General features: G+C 26.9%; 3 protein-coding genes and 1 long non-coding RNA gene across 8 annotated transcripts; 1 reads left to right on the top strand and 3 right to left on the bottom strand.

The window, feature by feature from the left end:
• Positions 1 to 150: 150 nt before the first annotated feature.
• Positions 151 to 13,797, bottom strand: LOC107072132 (short-chain dehydrogenase/reductase family 16C member 6). The gene is made up of 8 exons (XM_015331813.2): positions 13,647 to 13,797; positions 10,212 to 10,899; positions 6,909 to 7,033; positions 5,520 to 5,630; positions 1,907 to 2,068; positions 1,703 to 1,788; positions 1,504 to 1,620; positions 151 to 1,180 (listed from the first exon to the last, which is right to left on the bottom strand). Exons 2-8 carry the CDS (start codon positions 10,447 to 10,449, stop codon positions 991 to 993), a joined length of 1,029 nt encoding a protein of 342 aa, XP_015187299.1. The 5' UTR covers positions 10,450 to 10,899; positions 13,647 to 13,797; the 3' UTR covers positions 151 to 990.
• Positions 7,000 to 10,203, bottom strand: LOC107072130 (KRAB domain-containing protein 2). Its single transcript, XM_015331808.2, has 2 exons — positions 8,385 to 10,203; positions 7,000 to 8,306 (listed from the first exon to the last, which is right to left on the bottom strand). Exon 1 carries the CDS (start codon positions 9,636 to 9,638, stop codon positions 8,409 to 8,411), a length of 1,230 nt encoding a protein of 409 aa, XP_015187294.2. The 5' UTR covers positions 9,639 to 10,203; the 3' UTR covers positions 7,000 to 8,306; positions 8,385 to 8,408.
• Positions 13,798 to 13,955: 158 nt separating the features above from the next.
• On the top strand, positions 13,956 to 15,164 carry LOC149031539 (uncharacterized). The gene is made up of 2 exons (XR_016177665.1): positions 13,956 to 14,219; positions 14,412 to 15,164. It is a non-coding gene; the product is annotated as an uncharacterized LOC149031539 (long non-coding RNA).
• Marf (Mitochondrial assembly regulatory factor) lies at positions 15,142 to 19,910 on the bottom strand. Of its 5 annotated transcripts, none has more exons than XM_015331792.2 (14): positions 19,768 to 19,910; positions 19,366 to 19,444; positions 18,556 to 18,640; positions 18,351 to 18,477; positions 17,887 to 18,280; positions 17,696 to 17,803; positions 17,518 to 17,538; positions 17,096 to 17,249; positions 16,885 to 17,023; positions 16,488 to 16,801; positions 16,107 to 16,402; positions 15,866 to 16,033; positions 15,597 to 15,793; positions 15,142 to 15,508 (listed from the first exon to the last, which is right to left on the bottom strand). In XM_015331792.2, the coding sequence occupies exons 2-14, from the start codon at positions 19,381 to 19,383 to the stop codon at positions 15,304 to 15,306; spliced, it is 2,226 nt and encodes a 741-aa protein (XP_015187278.1). In that variant the 5' UTR covers positions 19,384 to 19,444; positions 19,768 to 19,910; the 3' UTR covers positions 15,142 to 15,303. The 5 variants fall into 5 exon arrangements, with proteins under 5 accessions (XP_015187278.1, XP_015187276.1, XP_015187279.1 ...); XM_015331790.2 differs by having other exon boundaries at positions 18,556 to 18,834; positions 19,768 to 19,873; XM_015331793.2 differs by lacking the exon at positions 19,768 to 19,910 and adding an exon at positions 19,543 to 19,691.
• Positions 19,911 to 20,057: the final 147 nt, after the last annotated feature.

Genomic DNA, 20,057 nt, shown 5'->3' with positions numbered 1-20,057 from the left:
TTAATTTAGCATACAAGAAAAAGATTCAATTGAATTGTTACGTATTACAATATATCATCATATAATCGTAATGCACATTAAATTTGTTTACATATGAAATCAAGAATTAATAAATTTCAAGGGAATGATGTAATACAAGTGAAAGTTAAGTCTTTTTATACTATGAGTTTTTATTATACATGAGTGTATTTTAGTTACAAGATTTCTTCATATCATTGTGTTACATACAAATAAACAAATTAATTTGTTTGCTTATAAAAATTAATTATGCTCGTACATATTTTTTTGTTAATCCTATAAAAAGAATGACTTACAATGCCATACGTCTGTAAAAATGCTGTAGGTAAATCGTGATTAGTATTTTTTTTTTTTTTTTTTTTTTTTTTGGAAAAGTTCTTCCCTATTATAACTTTATATCCCTAACTTGTATTTGTAAAAACGCTTTAATTACTTAATTATATTTAAATTTGTATTGTGTAATAAGTTTCATTGTAACAAGAATGCACGATTGTACTAAAGAGAATTTGATTTTCTTCATTAAATTCAAATCTTTAGTATTGCCATAAATATAAAGTTCGATTATTTGTCATATTTAACATTACGAATTAATTAACAGTGTTTATTATTTTGAATTATTGCAACGCGACAATCTTCTTTTTCTTTTCATTTTGTCATCGATATTTTTTTTTTTTTTTTACAAACGTCAGCGAATATACAACCATTATTAATTGCCGAGTATTTTGAGAAAACTTTCCGTTCCATGTTTTTATATCGTTTATTTACTTATTAAAGCAATATTAATTATTAAGAGCTATCATCTATGTGTGGTAAAAAAAAAAAAAAAGGAAAAAATTACAATTCTTTGTTTTCCCGTGTTCACATTGGTTTTTGCACAACGAAGTATTAACGAAGTATTATATAAAAGTTCTATAAAACATGTAGAAAGAAAGTTTTTCCTCCGTGCCCTTCCCCCATGAGGGGGTATAATCTCTATGGTTCTCTTTCCGAACAGGAACTATGCCTGGTCAATTGTTGATGAATCGCAGAATCGTCCTGATCCTTGACAGGTATTTCTGTTGTTTTGTTATTATCTGTAGATTTGTCGTTTTTTTCATAATCTGGTAAAATATCTTTGACCATTGTACGAAATAATTTACTAGTGCATGGCCACGGGAAAATCCTGAAATTTCATTTGCTTGATAATATCTTAATTAAATTAAAACTTAACAATTAAATTCAAAGTAAATGTTATAATATTGGGTTGTTGTTCGGAAAGTCATTTCGTTTTTTTTTTTTTTGGAAAATGAAGACAATTTTTGCTTCCTAATCTAAAACCTAGGCCTTTCAAGTGGACATGAACAGTTGAATTTGATAAATTTAACTTCTCACCGATCTTACGTCTTGTTATTAGCCGGTTTGTATCAAGTAATGCTTTTATTGTATCAAGAAAAAACGAAATTACTTTCCGAACAACCCAAATATATATATATATATATATATTACCATTTGAAAGGTACAAAGAATTGGAAGTAACTTGGTATCATAACTAATTTACGATTGCATCGCAACGATGTTATTGTCGTTTCTGCTACTTCGTTTGGACTGAGTTGTGGTAAAGATCTGTAAAAGGAAACAAACAAACAAAAATATTCAAATTTATTGATTTGACAGTTTTTTAAAAATTATGAATACAAATTCTTACCCGTAGTATCTGTTGCCAAACATGGCAGTACTGCGAATGAAATACGGACATATGGCAGTTGTATTAATGTTATCGTATCCTTCGTACTAAAAGAAACGAAAAAGTGTGTTTTTTTGTTTTTCAAAACTAATACAAAGATAAAATATTGATCGTTTGATCTAAGAAATAATCGAATAAAATGAAAAATGAAACAAACAAACAAACCTCCAATTCGATTCTCAATCCTTCATCGAATCCAAGGACTGCGTGTTTAGAGGTACAATAATCAACCAATTTAGGAATCCCTGCGTAACCAGCCATACTTGCTATACTAACAATATGACCTTTATTACTTTCCATCATAGCCGGAAGGAAAGCTTTCACTGTCTGTAACCAAAAAATTTCTATTATCGTTCAAATTATTACCAATAAAAATCATCTACAATTTGTAGTATTTATATTTCATTTTGATGGATCAAGTTCGAGGAATTATACTTTAACGATACCGTATTATTGGATAGTTCAATATTACGATCTGATTAAATCGTGATTAGAAAGGAACATTAGAAAGTGGTGATATCAGTTATCTTTATTGAAATAACTATGACTCTCGTTGAAATATTAAAGGACAACCAATGTAACCATATCTTTTTTTCCAATTTATTAATTTATAATAATTATTATTTATAATATTAGGTTGTTCGGAAAGTTTGTGCTAATTTTTGGTAAGTGGCATAAAGTTATTTTGCTAAAAAAAACCTGAAAAGTTCTGCAAAGACGAAATTTTGAAGTTACCCTTAAAGATGAAGAAAGGTTGTGAAACACAATGGTACTTCAATAAATATATACCACAAAAATAAACTTAAATGCGTAGAACTTCAATCTTCTGTCAAAATTCGGTACAAACTTTCCGGACAACCCAATTAAAAATAAATTCGAAATTTTTACATGATCATTCGATATTCATGGTCCCTTTCTATTTTCTCCGTTCAAGTGCCAAACGTGAATTTTTGTTCAAAGAAATTCGATGAAAACCGGTATCTACAAATTGTGAAACAAGTTTATGTTTATAGGATAATATAAATTAGTTGGAACTATAAAGTATATATTTAATACATATTTCATTATTAATTTGCGTAGTAATTTTTGGCCTATTACCATAAAAAATAAAGAAAAAAGTCGTTGACTCCTCCCATTATAGAAAATGGCTGAATCTAGGCTGATCAATATGAGGATTGACTCGATTAAAACCGGTTATTTTTTTGTCGCAACATAATTAACCTTAATTATTAATTAATCCGTAATGTAAATAATTTAAAACGAATTGTTGTTGTATAAAATTCATGGTTTTGTAAATATGACACAAATGTTTTTACAGAAAAATATTTATTTATTATATTATATAATAATATTTATAAGTTATTCATATAAAAATAAAAAAAGATAGAAAAACAAATTTTCAAGATGAAAAACTGCAAAAGTTTCACTTCTGTTCCGGGATGGGTGGTTTCTCGTAATTTTATTTTATTATTATCTTGTTATGATTACATAATAAATTATATTGAGGGATGAAAGTACGCGCGCATTACTTTCTTCATTTTATCTATTTTAAGCAAAGTTAACTTTATGATAAATAACAAGAAAAAATATGTGGTAAGATTTGTATTATATAAAAGTTTAAATTGGTATCATCAAAAGCAGCAGTAGAAACTGGTTTTCGTATACAGTATATTTATTTCACAAATTCCGTCATGGTAAAAAAAAAAAAAGTTAAAAGAAAGGATGAAAAGAATTATGAAGGTTCGCTAGCTATTCATTTGACTAATTATGGAACGATTATTAAAATGAATTCATAAACAAATTTAAAAATATTTTTAAAAGGTAAGCAGCTTGATCTCATATCAATATCAATCATTTTTAATATTTAAATTATTCAAAGTTTTATATTCAATGCTTATGAATGGCTTTTTCTTTCAGATAATTTTGAACAAACATGTTTTAAATAGAATTTTTTTTCTCACGCGAAAATATTATTAAAAAAACAGATATTATAGTTTATAAAACACAATGTATTAAACTAAAGATGAAAAAAGAATAATTATTTCAGAAAATTCAATGCTAGAAATATTTTTGTAAAATAACTATGACTGTGTGTTAAGTAATTGTGTAAGTAAGTAAGTTTTCAGGTATTAATCGAAATTATCGATCGCATGTGTATAAAAAAAATAAAAAAATAAAAAAATAAAAAAATACTGTATAACGAAGTATTACCATTCCAACACAGAATAAGAAAACAATTTAACACAAGTTATATTTATCATAGAAATAATTCTGTAAATTAGTCATTTTGTAACAAATTCAAATGATGGTTGGATATAATCCGTGTAGTGAGTTAAATTACAAAAGAAGTCAAATTACATTAGACAAATATGGATTGTTGGAGTGTATTGTAATTTTAAAAGACAAGAAAATATGGCAACACAACACAACACGAGGCTAGTATCTATACTCATCTGACCGGTTTTCTGTATCCAACTAACACATCTAATGTAAAAGGAACCTACCCGAACATCATGGTTTATATCCTCTCACCGATATTTCTTTACATAGAAATCCTTGAAAGTGACAATTTGATTCAACGATGTATAAAAACTCTCATTGGGGTACTTGAATATTGAAAAAGTTTCAATGTGATATTACGATTACCACTTAGTTTGCTCGCTCGTTTATTTTTCCTTTTTTTTTTTTTTATTCTATAGTAATCGATACTAATTGTGAGTTATCTAATACAGTGTTTCTCAACTTAATGGATAGGTAAAAATGGTCTATAGTAATAATTATATACTTATAGTATAGTTGAATTATATTCCAGTAATAGATAACTATAGTCTTTCTTTTTAAATAATGCATAGTGACCTAATTCTATCCTAACTGATAGTTGTTTCAAATTTGATTGGGTCACACTTCTTACAAGCATGTGTGTATCTAAACTGTAATATAAATGAACTATAAATGAGTTCATAGTTCGTAATACTGGTGTACATATAGTCGACAATAAAAGAAATCGAAAGTTGTCGCGTAAGATCAGATAAAATTAATATTTCAGTTTGTAAATAAATTTATTTTCCCGTTAGATCGTAAAAATGCTTGTCTAAAGATTTAAGTTTACAAATGCATTCCCGTTGAATCAGTTTTATGATCAGTTTTATATTCAATAGATTATAATACGTTATTTACATAACATGATATAAAAATATATAGATAAACATATAGTAAAAGAAGAACAGTAATTCGATAATCATAGTAGACACAAAATATCTGCGAATAAAAGTTGTATTTTTCAAGCATCCGTACGAGCAAAAATAATTAACCAGTTATGGATAATCTGATTTCTTTCGTCATTCCCACATTTAACATCTTGCCTGTTTCTCTTAAAGGAATTATTTGAAGGACGTGCAGCATGCCTCCTTAAAATTATGCGACTAAATTTAGACGATCTTTCGAATTATCGAATTTTGATTACAACCACAAATTTATATTCGAAAACACGTTGGAGAAAGTCATCTAAAAATTGGGCCACTATTTTGGATTTTTATTTTACTTCAAAAATAGGATGAAAGTTGAAGAAAGTCATTGAAGAAATTGCAAAGATTGGATTAGGTTAAAAACACAATGATGATGATGTAACTTGTGATATAACAAATGTCACGTAGTTTTATAATTAGGATAAATCTCTGACATCACGATCAGATCTTTTCTAACACATGTGGGATTTTTTCTGTGGCAATTATGTAATTTATTAATTTTTTATAAAAGGTATATTTTACAAATAACTTACCCAAAAATGACTCATTATATTGACGTCCATCGTACGTTTTAAAAGATAATCCGGTGTTTCGCAGAATTTCATACCGTTCACTACTCCTGCATTATTGATCAAGATTGATACCTGCAAATAAAACACAAAGACAAATAATCAAACAATTATTTTTCATTACGACAATCATAAAAATCGTGAAGATATGTACTACGATTTATTGCAATGATTTTTACAATGGAATCTCAACGAACTACGAACATATATTGGGTTGTTCTGCTGAAAGTTCGTGCCAATTTTCGGTAAATGACATAAAATTGTTTTACTAAAAAAAACCTGAGAAGTTCTGGAAGGCCGAAGTTTTCAAGTTAGATGGAGAAAGATTGTGAAACAGAATGGCACTTATATATAATTTAATAAAAATATACCAAATAAAAAAACTTAAATGCGTTGAACTTTAATCATCTGTCAAAATTCAGTACGAACTTTCCGGACAACCCAATATAATATTATAAGATATCGTTGCGAAAGATCACGATTAGTTATTTGTTAAATAATGAATTTTTCTTCATATCCAAAATTCTTAAACAAATGTTAATTCGACGTGAATTTCTCCAGATTACTCAATATAATTCAAGAGGAACTGGTTTCCTGAATCACTCTGAATAAACAGACTATGTAGTAAGAAGCCCATTGCGAATCCTTAACCGATCGAATATATAAAAGTGAAAGTAGGTACAGGAAAGGTCGGTGACAACAGAAAAATTTCGATCAAGCCGTAGGATCATGAATTTGTACAATACAATTATTTAAATAACAAGAAAAATACTTTGATGAGAATTTAGTGTGTGTATTCCACAAACACAAGCGTTTTTTTTTTTTTTTTTTTATCAATTAAATATAACAATATCAATCAATACATATAACAAAATAATCAATAACGATATTTATTAAATTATAATTATTATATATTATTAATAAATATAACAACAACAAAATATACTTGTTGCATATTTGAATAATAATTAAAAATAGTTGTCAAGAGAAAAGAACAATGGCGAAGATATTTTTTCTGAACAAAAGTTGAAACAGGTCAGATCAAAGTGAATAACGCTATATAATTGTATATATTATAGCGATGTGTCGTAACTTTGGCTTTCATGTTCTCCCAAGATAAAATAGCATCTACTATCTTTTTCTAGGCGAGTAAGTAAGTAAATACTTGACGAAAGGTAAGACGAGGAACATAGAATTCATTCGTAACAAAACTCGAAAAGAGAGTGGCATGCGAGCTCTCTAAACAAAAGTTCGAAATCAAATCGAAAACTACTTTCGAAATATTCTCATTTCTTTTATATCTTTTTTTTTTTTTTTAAATGTTTTTTTTAAATGATATTTCGAACATCTTACCTTGCCAACCTCTTCTCTTAGCAATGCTGCTTTCTTGTAAATATCCTCACGATTGCATAGATCACAAACGTAACCATAACAGGTACCACCCGCAGCTTGGACTAATTTTACTGTTTCTTCGATGCCTGTAAAATAATATAACATTTATATTATTTACTTTAGCATTTTCCTTTAAAAGGTTTTTATTCAATTTGATGAAAGATTTGAAAATTGATCTATGACCAATTGAAAAATTGTATTGTCCCAAAGAAACTCTACCTTAAGCAAATAAAAAGAAAAGAAAAGAAAAGAAAAGAAAAAAAATTGTACAACATTCACACATATTCGTTTGACAAATTGAATTAGTTAAGTTTATCTTTTGTTATCCGATATGCCTCTTTGTAAGAGAGGTGAAAACTCTATTAGGGAGAAATTAGAAAGTAACACTGGGTATAACAGAAATAAGACACATTTATGCGTTCATGCTTAACAAGACGAAAGTTAACAAAAATTGATTTGATTTAATATTGAGAGAAAAATAAAACAACACTTTTATGACGATTATTAATTATATTACAATTGAAATGAAACTTCAAGTTAATAGGATAAAAAAAACCTGTATACGAAAATTTTCACTTCTGTGTCATATCTTTAAGAATCTAGTTTTCCTCTGAAGTATAGGATCTTATATACAAGTAAAAGTTTCTTCGTTGAAACGAGAAACGGTTCTCGTTCGTGATAGAATTGTACATGTATATGTTACTATCTTACTCTCAACATTTATATTACCAACATCGTTAACAGACGCAGCAGACAGTAGGACACTGACCTACCTACTGTTGACCTAATCAATTCCTTTTTTTTTTTTTCTTACAATTAGTACACGTTTATGCGTGTAAATAATATGTATATTTTAACTCTACACAACTTAACGAAAAATTCATTCAATTTCAAATTTATTTGACATATTTTTCTTTCCAATTTTAATAATTATTTTATTTGTTGATTTGTAAAAAAAAATCGTAAATGAACTCTCTTCATTTCTCTTCAACAATCTAGGATTTGGGATAAGAAATTGGATAAAGAATTAAGGATAGGAATAATTTGTACTGCTATTTTATATATCAATTCCAAAAATACATATATATATAATATTAAAAATTATTTGTACTTGTAAACATATAAATGAATTATAATTGAAATATTCTATTTACAATGGAAAATACATGAAAAATATATGTAAGATAAACAATTATTGTGAATTAAACAATGAAAGCTTTTAAATAAAAAAAATCAGAATTACATAGTTTCAACAAGTAATATATTTATCAAAATTGGAAAAAGAAAAAAAGAAAGATTTTAGGCTATCTTATAATTTAGACCGGTTTTTCCACTTTCTAGTTGAATTCTTGAAATGGGCTAGAAATAAAGAATAACGTGTTATCCAAGTGATTCGATTAATTTCACGAGTCGCAACTCTTATATATAAATACTTACTTTAAATGAAATAATTATAAATACTTAATCAATGCAAATAACTGAATCAGAAGATTGATTATCAGGTGACTCATTCTCCCTTTCTGTCGGTGGTATATTACAATCATTAATCTCGCAATCTTGGCAAAGGTATTCATCCGCAATAATTTCCGTATGCATTCGAAAATGCTTTCTGCATAATATACAACTAAAGTATATGTTATGCACAGAGTTTTCTTCGGTATCGGAATCATCAACTTGAAATTTATATTGTGCAATAGTCTCCAAATCTTCTTCCAAATACAAAGAGTTTAAAATAGGTTCAGGTAATTGAGAACTTTGAATCCCAACTTCTACTTCACGACCAAACATGGCTACATAGGGAATTTTGTTATTCATACAATTATTGGATTTATTTAATAAAAATTGCACCATAGGTAAATAGTTATTCCAATTTGTTGTTTTATTTTCTGTCATCCACGAACATAAACGTTTTTGGATGTCTATGGAAATATCATCCATAGTTTTTTCGTTTTGTGCATATTTGATTTTTCCACAAACGATATTCAATTGTGGCCAATAAGATTTTAAATTTGTAATTAATTCAATATGATATTGACGGTTTTGAGCCGATTCTATGACACAGGGTGGACCAAATATAGCAAACTTTGTAAATAAAATGTAAGATACTTCCTTCGCAAGATTTGATATTATAGCCTGTAATAATATAAATTTTGTCGAGATATCTTGATAAACTAATATATATTTATGCATTGAACGTATTTGTAATCTAAAATCAATCAAATGAAATCGACCTCGTTTATTAAAATATTCAAACATCGTCAAATTGCCAGTGATTTTTTCCCTACAATCGATCTTCTGCTTGCAAGTCTCACAACATTCTAAAAACCATGCTATTTGTTCTTTTCTAATATTAACATAATTTTTTTTTAATTCGTGGAACATTTTATTGAGATCACTATGACCAATACGTCGGTGTGTTTCGAATAAAGTTTGACACAAGTCTTCATTACACACATAATATTTCATTCCATTTGTTTTATCGGGGTGGATTAATTTATCCATTCCTTTTCTTCGAGTTATTGCATAATGTTTCATAAACCATTTATCTGCTGCTGACCTTTTCCTACACGATTTTATAATTTTATATTTTCTAATAAGTTTGAAATACTTTTTTTTAGACAGGTATCTACGATTATTCATAAAAGTTACTTCTTTTAATTTATTATTAAACTGTCTTTGTATTAATTCCATTTTGAAGTATTACAAACAACTTGAATACATTTCATATTTGATCCGTTCACAACCGATGAAATCAAACGACTGAATGCTTTTTTTTTTTCAAGAATAATAGAAAATGAAACAAGTCTCTCTCTCTCTCTCTCTCTCTCTCTCGCTCTCTCTTTTTTTCTTGATTATTTGTTTAAGAAACAAATTCTTATCAATAAGGATAAATATCCTCGACGTAATATCTTATGTCAACATTTCTTCGCGCGATTATACTTTTGAACTGTTCGTAAATTCATATGTTATTTTATTATTTGTTAATAAAATATTCTTTTGTCATCAAATTGAAAAGTTTGAATAATTGTAAAATACGTTTTTTTTGTTTTGTTTAAGAATTGAAAGCATTGCATTTACGAAGAAATATGAATATTATTTGTAATTAACAGTGTATGCAATTTGCGTCGTATGAAAAGTATATTAGAATATTCTAAGATGAGAAATAAATAATTAGTGGGTTTATAGAACGTTTGTGGGTTAGTAGAATATATTTAAGTGTAGGATATTGATTGAGAGAGAAAAAAAAATATGAAATAAACTGACCTTCTTGGTTGATATCCCAGACAACTACGATGACCCCAAGATTAGCTAGTCTTAGTGCCAGTAATCTTCCGAGACCTCCACCTCCGCCTGTTACAAGTGCAATCTCGCCTTGGATGTCCTTCATTTGAAACTTGACTGGAATACATGCCCTAACAATTCCTTCGATGATAATCTTCGCGCAGCTCACGAGAAAACAGATCGTCTCATAAATCGAACTCAACAAATTCAACCAATTCATCTTCACGGTTTCTTTTTCCAATTATCAAATGTAATAAAATCTTCTTCTTGTTTATTTTTTCCTTTTGATGAATCACTTTGCGTATATTCTCGTGTGAGATAGTATATAACTTTAAATACTAACAAAACCAATCAAATAAATGATCAATTAAACAAACAATATAAAAAAAGAATAAAATGTCATCTAATTGTTTTTCTTTTTTCTTTTTCTTTCTTATACTTGAACTATTCTTTTTAATTTCATAGCTCGTTGTGTATGCTAAGAACGTAAGACAGACCTCGGAACGTAGTTGTAACCTCTTTAAACACGTTTTTACACTTAATCAGATTCGTTAATGAATAAAACGATCAGTTTATTTAACGCACCAAGAATTTCATATATCGTCGCACTGGATTTGATCTTTTTTTTTCTTTTTCTCTCTCACAACGATAACTGCTTATTTTCTCGTATCTGTAAAAGAAATAAACAACAGAAAGTTATTATCGATTTTTATCTAACGATAAGGAAACTGTTCACTACATAAGATCATAGTTACATAGGATCAAAAAGAAACGAGATTAATTTTAGAAATAATTTCCGATATATTTAACATGAGGTACCAACACGTGATTCATCCTAAGAGATAAATTGTACAAGAACGAAAACAAAAGTAAAATTTAAACAGAGTTTTAAAATTTATTAAAAAAAAAAAAAATAACTGAATAAGAATAATATCAACCTAATAAGCCTAATTAAACTATTAATAAACGTTCATAAATAATGTATTTAATTTTGTTCTTTTTTTAATATTACGAAATGAAGTATCCAATGGGTATGAACCATGAGAATTAAACTAATCAAATTTATCTATTATTTCGAAGAAATATTTGTAACGAGATAACACCTTTTGGAAGATATGAAAAATTGAATGGAATAACAAAATGTTAAATGAAAAGGCTTGCGTGAGTTGGTAAAGTTTGCAGCAAAAAAATTCATCTTTTTTTTCATTTTCATAGAAGAATATACAATAAACCATTCATAAAAATGTTTCTAAGGAAATGCAAATTCTATATGATGTACATTTGCATTTTATTTTGTTATGTAAAAAACGTTGCATTTATTATAATCAATTTGCAATAATATAAACGTACCAATCGCGAATTAGATTCGTTTCTCGTGAATACGCTAATTCGTCACTTTCTAATATAACCATCACTTTCAATTTTCATTAGATGTTACTACTGTTGAAAATACTTTTCTTTTCGATCACGATGATTTATCGTTTTGTCGTAATCATAATTATTTATTGTTTTCACTCTCTTTGTACTCCTTTATCTTGTCATATTTTTTAACATGGTTATACATAATATATTCTATTGTTTCTAAGCAAAATAATTTATCTAATTTTTTCAAGTTACTGAAATTCATCAAATATTATATATTATACTTAGTGTAGAAAGTGTAAGACTTAATCTTTTCATTTCTTTCATCAAATAATTGATATCGTAATATCTTACGTCATGACCCAATTTAGAAATAAAATTACACGTGTTGTTAGATAAGAATAATACAAAATAACAAGATATTATTTTATGAAATAACCCTAGTAGCACAAAATACACATGTATCCAATACTTTTCAATATTTTGTGCTATTAGAGAATATTTATTTTCAAATGATAACATTTTCATTTAAAATTCAATTCTTTTGGCACTTTTTTTTTCTTTTTTTTAATCAGAACTATTAAATACTTATTACTTATAATATATCATTTGAATATTCATACTTTTTATTAGAATCATATTTTGTATCAAAAGTATTAATGGATGAAATAAAAAAATATAATATAAAAGTTTTTGAATATAAATCGAGAACAGTCAGTTTACGAAGAACATTGGAATACCGGTTAGTTTTCCATAGAAACACGATTGACTTTCACTGTACTTTACTCCAACCAGACAACTACTCGAGTATTAATAACATTTCTGATAAAAATTTAACATTAAAAAATAATAATCTGTTGATAACATATTTGAAATATTATTGGCTAATATAAAAGAAATTTTAATAAAATGTAATCGAACGATATTGCATACTCAACACTTCCAATTAAAAGAATATTTTTATAGCAAATTTATGATATTAACACACAACATTATTATTGTTCCTAAAAAATTTGATAAATGAATGATCAAACTATCATTATACTTTATTCCAACCAGCTAACTACTCGAGTATTAATAACATTTCTGATAAAAACTTAATATTGAAAAATAATAATCTGTTGATAACATATTTGAAATATTATTGGCTAGTATAAAACAAATTTCAATAGAATATAATCAAAAGTTATTACATATATAAGACTTTCAATTAAAATAATAATTTAACAACAAATTTATGATATTAACACACAATATTATTATTCTTCCTAAGAAATTTGATAAAGGAATGATGAAAAACTAATTAATATTAATATTGATATATTTATCATTTTTTTTTTTTTTTGAAATTCTAATTTGTCAAATGTGTGTATGTGTATTCGATGATAAAACAAACGAACGTAAGCATGAAGATTTTGAAACACAAATAGAACATTATTTTAGTCACGTATCGGATACATACATAAATATATATATATATAAAGAAAACCATGTTGGTTGTTAGAGTGATTTTTATTAATATGTTCAATTTAGTATTTATATTATATATAACACTAAAGGTCACAGCTATTGACATCGATAGATATATATATAACGATAGGGAAGAGTGTGAGAAAAATCTTCCACCAGCAAAGATAGATTTATTTGAAGGAAAGTAGCAAAGGCTAATTGTAAGATAAAGATTTTAAATGTTGTTTCTTATGTTGTTATAGAGAAACGCAGTTTTACGATATTGTCAAAAATGAATCATTAAATAATATTTGTGTTATTTCAATATTATATAGAATTCAAACAAGAGATATACGAGTTAGCCACTTTCATAATTACGGACACATATACATATATATATATATATATATGAAAGAAACAAAAGCATTCATAAAATCAATTCAAAATATTAACAAGAATTTATCTCAATGCTCAAATATTGTCTTGCTGTAATTTTGTGAATAATGATAAGCCTTATAATAGAAAAAAAAAAAAAAAAAAAAACAAAGTAATACAAAATAAATAATGTTTTAATGTGATTAAGATCATTTATAAAATAATACATACGTAAAAAAACAATTATCCTTCCATACTTTCTCAGAAAATAAAAAGAAAATAAAAAGAAGATATACGAAAGCGATTAAAGCATTTATATAAAGATGATAAAGAATTAATTCTTCGTAAGAAATAAGAACTCGTGTTCTCCGCACTACGGTTGACGATACACTGAACACAACACTGAACAACTGTACGAACTATACTATACGAAAGGTTTTCGCCTTCACCCCACACAACGATATCGGATCTATGTAAAATATATTTCCGAGATACATTCGAACATCAACTCTCAATGCAATCAAGTGAATTTATAAGTAAATAATATATATTTCTAATTAAATATTAATCGTTTGTTTGTTCAAAATTAAATGGAAAATATTAATCATACGAACTTGAATTTTACGATGCGACGTGAATTATTAAATTAATTCAAATGTATAATAATTTATTATCGAATAATCTTACAATCAATTTAGAAATTTTTAATATGAATTTTTATTATAATTTGTTGTTATCTAATAATTATAATCTATTCCCCCATACTCCATATGTGAAGCTTTAGAAAAACGAAGCACCGTCATGGTAAGAAACGATCGAAGTTATTTCAAGTGTGCCTATTTATAAACTTATCTTAATAAGAATACAAACACTTGAATCAGATATTGTTGTTTGGAAATATGTATATATCTATTTAAGGAGTTTCACCATTTATTCTAAGTAGTAGTAATAGTAGTATGTTTTTGCTTTCATGTTGCATTTCATCTACGACCGCAGATTGTTCTTTGTGCAATCCAACTCATCGTGAAATGTCTCGTCTATTATGTGATAGAAATAGAAATTTGAAATTTTATTGAGACTATTTTTATAAAAAAAATCATGTTTTCTAAATATAAGTTATATGTAGGACAAGAGTGATATGGCTTGTTTACGACCTAATATTAAATATAATAAAATAAGAAATAAGTTTTTTTATTATTGTTCGTTTATTCGTTTAACTAATTGTTTATCTATCTCTGAGCAGAATATACAATCAACAATCAAATCTTTATTCGCATTATAAATCTGAGTACATTTGTTTATAATATATATATATATATATATATACATATACATGTATTGCATGTTTGGTTTTTCTCTCTTAAACTTTTGTTACTTATAACAAAATAATAGATCTTTTAAATGAAATCACAATGTGTATAAAACATTCTATAACGCTTGCACCAATATTTCATTTATATATGTAAACGTATATTAATATTGTATAGATAAAATAATCGTAGCACATTATAATGTACACAAAAAAATTAATTAGAGACTAGCAATAAAATAAATCTTAAACATATTACAGCTACCCGTTTTAAATATTTATAAAGCGTTTCATCATTTTCATTTGTATCTAAAGAAAAATCTAAATTATTTGTTATAAGTTATTGTAAAGATCTAGGTATAATCATAATTTAAATTGTATTATTTCTATACGTGTTTTTTGTTCTTAAAAAAAAAAAAAAAAAAAAAAAAAAAATACAACTTTTAGTCGCAATCGTTTTCGAAATTAGGAACAGCATTAAAAATTCCTTATACCTATAAGAATTCTAAAAAAATATGTAACACAATATTTCTACTACGAACTGAACGTTAAAATAAACAATTAGTTCTCTCTAAGTGTTCAATTTAAAGATTTTAAATAAGCAACATCAAATAAATCTAATTCGTTGGCTAAATAATTAGCCTTATTTCGCAAGACTTTAGCTTTGGATGAGGCTTCTTCTAGAACTCGAATGGTATTGGCGATAGTTTTGAGTTCGGCATCCATCTCGGTTGTTGTTTCATCCACTAATTGGCATAGACGTGCAAATGTACCAGAAAGCTCCCTAAAAGTCAACGACGAAGATATTTAATTAATATATTTTTGTTGTTGTTCTTAAAATATTATTTGCATTAAAAATATCACAAACTTACTGTTGTACTTGATGACTACAATTAGCAGATGTGAGATCAACGATCAATCTTAATTTCTTCGTAGCATGTGCAACGTATTGTCGTTTAAATTCAGCTTCTTTTGCTTTATTAGTCCATGTTAATCGTTCATAAAGATACAAAGCACCATAAATTGCACCTGTCACAGCAATAAGTCTCCATCCAATTGTTTTCAACATCTACAATAACAAACAACAAATGATAATTTATGTTATATATTATAGTTGGATATTACTTCAGTTGTTGCTTACAAATCCAGCAATTATGAGACCACCCATTGTGCCTTGTGATGTTATTGAAGCTATGGCTACTCGTGTAGCTAATGACCAATCGTCGCTATTTGTCGTAAAGTTCGGTGTAGTCGATATAAATTTAATAGAATCGATGCTATCTGTTGGCGATGTTATAGAAGGTGGAATCTACAAATATTTTAGTAGTTGTAGCGTAACACTTTAAAGTAATATAAGTATATATCTATATTTTGATGCATACCTCTTGTGGATAATTAGAGATAGCTAGTTTTTGACTACTTTTTCCAGCAAATCTATTGATAATAGATGTTAAGCCCCATGAAAATCGGAATTCTAAATCTTCGTGGAAATCAGCGCATAAATTGTCGCAATTCAATCTATAAAGGATTTCGAATGGTGCTCGTCTTGGTAAAATATTTAAAGAAACTTGTTTCTTATTATCTGCTAATAAACCTGCCATTCTTTCAGTCATTTCACGCTGCGAATTTTCCATATTTAATGCTAAAGCTGTACTCAAGCGTGCTCTTAAATTGGAACCTTTTCAAATAAATAAACATTTGATTTAATATTTGATATTTACTAAATTGTTTATTTTTGTTTAATTTAAATGCATATTTATTACCTAAACCATGTTCCACGTGTGTATGCAATTCACGTTTATATACGTTCAATACCAATGGTTCTGAATGAAATGGAACACTAAATTCATCAACGAGCACAGCCAATCTACGAATTTCTTCATTCAAAGCTTTGGATACTTTCTGTTCGACATCTTCTACCATATGATGAATTTTATCTTTCATTTCTTGCGTTAATAATATTAATTGTTGTTCGGTGAAATTTAATTTATCGTGAACTTCCTTTTTAACATTTAATTGATCACTTTTCATCTTTTGTGTTTTATCCAGAATTTCATCTAAATTTTGTCGAATTTCCCTAATAAAATTCGACGACATTATTCAACGACATTATTAAGAGATTTATTTGAATAAAAAACATAACTTTAATAAATTGCTTACGTTGCTATGTGTTTACCACGTTGAGAATGTTGTTCAAATTTAGTTTTAACAGCGGATTTCGATATACATTCTTCAAATTTTCTTTCAAAATCTTGGAATTCAAAATACCTGTTTTGAAAACCATCTGCTAATGCACCATCTGTTAAGGAAAAAATGTAATAAAATAACGGTAATATAAATCTACGATATATTTTTTTTTAATTGAACTTACTATGAGCAGGTTGACCACGTTGTTCTTGTATACGAGCTTGAAGTGTTTCTTTGGCAGAAATAAAAAATACACGTTCCTCGGCATCTTTAGGAGTATAAACTTTTAATTCTTTCGATAAAAAGTCCACAGCACGTTCTTGATGTTGAGCTCTCACCTACGCAAATGACATATGCATGTTAACAACTGAATAATGAAATCTTAGAAATATTTTGTCATTTTGTACAAATACAAATAAAAGTTATAACAAAATGATTTTTACAATTGTGAATGTTAATTCTTATGCTAAGTGTGCTTTTGTGTACAGCAAATGGTCTAAATGATCAATCATAATAAAAACTATTAAATACTGTAAGAAATGATTAAGAACATAAACATATAACATCGTTTTGTTTAAAACAAATTCATACGATAAACCAACTTACCTCTTTTTGTTCTTTGCCCAGCTATGGGATAAATTGTGAGTATTACATGAACCAAAATCTGGCTATATGATATGTTCAGATTGTAAATTAATATACTAACTACTTACTACTACTGAATTATTAAATTAAATATAAATAATAAATTAATATCATTAACAATAAATACATAAATAGATACCTGATCGAAGAATTCTGGTTCGGAAGCAGATGCATCCCATCGATTGTTTAAAATAAATATATTTGGTTTCGATAGCTTAGTCGATACTTTGTGGAAAAAATTTTTCTCCTTAAAAAAGTAATCACATTGGTTATTATAATATGTATTAAAAGAAAATATATCACATATACATGGTTTTTTTTATTACTTACAGTAACCATTAAAGTGGATTCAGCATTTGCAACCAAAACAAACACATCTGCATCCAAACAATGTTTATCTATCCATTCATCTAAATTAGGTGTAACATCGACTCCAGGACTATCAACAAAGACTACATCATCTCTCAATAGAAGACATTTTTCTTTTGGCCAAAATATTCTAACTAAATGACTTTCGCATAATTTTTCTTTGCAGAGAGCGTGACCCAATTGTCCTACCGATTGTACCGGTTGTTTTTCTGTAGATCCTTCAGTAATAAGATAAGCTTCTCCATTTTCAGCTCCTTCGACTTGTAAAAAGCAATTTGTTGTGTGTCCTATTCCACTTGGTAGAATTTTATCTCGTAACATTGCATTTATGACTGTACTTTTTCCATTACTCGTTCTACAATTTATAATTATTTATAATATTATTTCTAATTAATATGGGGTTTATTCCAATTAAATATAGGTACCTTCCAAAAAATGCAACTTTCATGTGATCTCTTTTAAGGACATCTCGTATCGCACGAACTTTATCGATATAACTTTGAACTCGAGACACTTCTTCTGCGGTAACGATTTTTCGATCATTTTGCAATGCTAGAAAAATAATATTGTAATTAATATTATATAAAACATTATACAGTACAATAGTATATATGAATATAAATTACTAACATTCCATAAATCCAACCGTTTCTTGGACATAGTCATCTACTTCAATAAATATGTCGTTTATTTTCTTCTTAGCTTTAACGAAAATCTGTAGAGGAGAATGATCAGTTCTAATATCAGTAGATCGAAGTTGACTTTCTCCCCCAATCATAGATATTGTACGATTGATATAAGCAGCCATTTACGTCTTATGCTTTATACAATACGGCAAATTAATTAAAAAATATTGTGCAATTTTATTGGGAAGATTGTAGACACACAGTGCACTTCATGCAGGAACAACTGAAATCATAAAAGAAGCAATGAGTCAACATTTTCTACTAATATCTAGAAATAAAGAAAATATTACATGTAATAATTGATATTAAATTATTTATAATTATTGCCCATCATTTCAATGATTAAAGTCATTGAAAATAATTGTTAACAAAGTACTGAATTAATTGTTACATGTAATACATTAATGATGTGAAAACAACAAAACATTTTTCAAATGCTAAGAGTTTTATAATGTGTTTATTCTTTTCTAACATTGATATGTAACTTTTTAGCAATTGTAAGGTTCTACTACGAGGACACACTGTATATATATATATATATATGTACAATATTTGTTTAAATATAATGAACTATAATTTAAGTACAATGATTCTACAAAAGCTTAGGCACATAATGAAATATAAAAGAAAGTAATATATGAATTAACTAATGGTTTAACAAAATTTCTATCTATTGACGATGAAATTTGCATATACATATATACAACACAGATGATGATGATGAAATATAATATCATAGATATAATATAAAAACCTTTTTATCTTTGGTCATTGAAGTATCCCTCGTAGTAATAATCGTTTGTTATAATGAATTCTTCAAATACACTAAAACACTAGAAATTTTTTATTTATTTTAGAACACATGAAATTGGCCAAAAAGTTCGTATTAAATTTTATAAATTTGTAGAAATTTGTCTAGAAATATACACACATGTTTCATCGAAAAATAAGATATTAGAATTGTTCAATATAAATATTATTATTTATATTAATTCTTTCTTGTGTGACAAATAATAATAGTTATTAATAATTAATGTGTGCGCAATTGATGCAAAAAAAAATGCGTGGTATATATATCGTTAAAAAGGAGAAACCTAACCTAACCTATATAAAACATCTCAGTGCATATTAATAAGAAATAAAATAATAGACTTACCGATAGATGTTAACAAACGTTATTTAAGTTCGTACGATATAATTAGAAAAATGAATGAAATTATTTTAAATGTAATTTATAAATTTCTTAACTATTATAAAATTGTCCTTTATCAATGTATAAATTGCAATAGGTCTTGAATCTAAATCTAAAATTTAGATGCATCGAATCAACCAATCAGAGAGTTTGTAGACAAGAAGTGTATGTTTATTGGTGTTTGTTAATGCATTTTAGGAGTCACGTTTTGTTCTCAAAGTGCAATTGATATAAAGTTTAGTACGCACATTTTG

The sequence above is a fragment of the Polistes dominula genome, unplaced genomic scaffold, assembly GCF_049000335.1.
Source record: "Polistes dominula isolate Pdom_NZ unplaced genomic scaffold, Pdom_raw_medaka contig_17, whole genome shotgun sequence".
In the NCBI taxonomy this organism is placed as follows: domain Eukaryota; kingdom Metazoa; phylum Arthropoda; class Insecta; order Hymenoptera; family Vespidae; genus Polistes; species Polistes dominula.
This window is presented reverse-complemented; position numbering and strand designations above follow the sequence as displayed.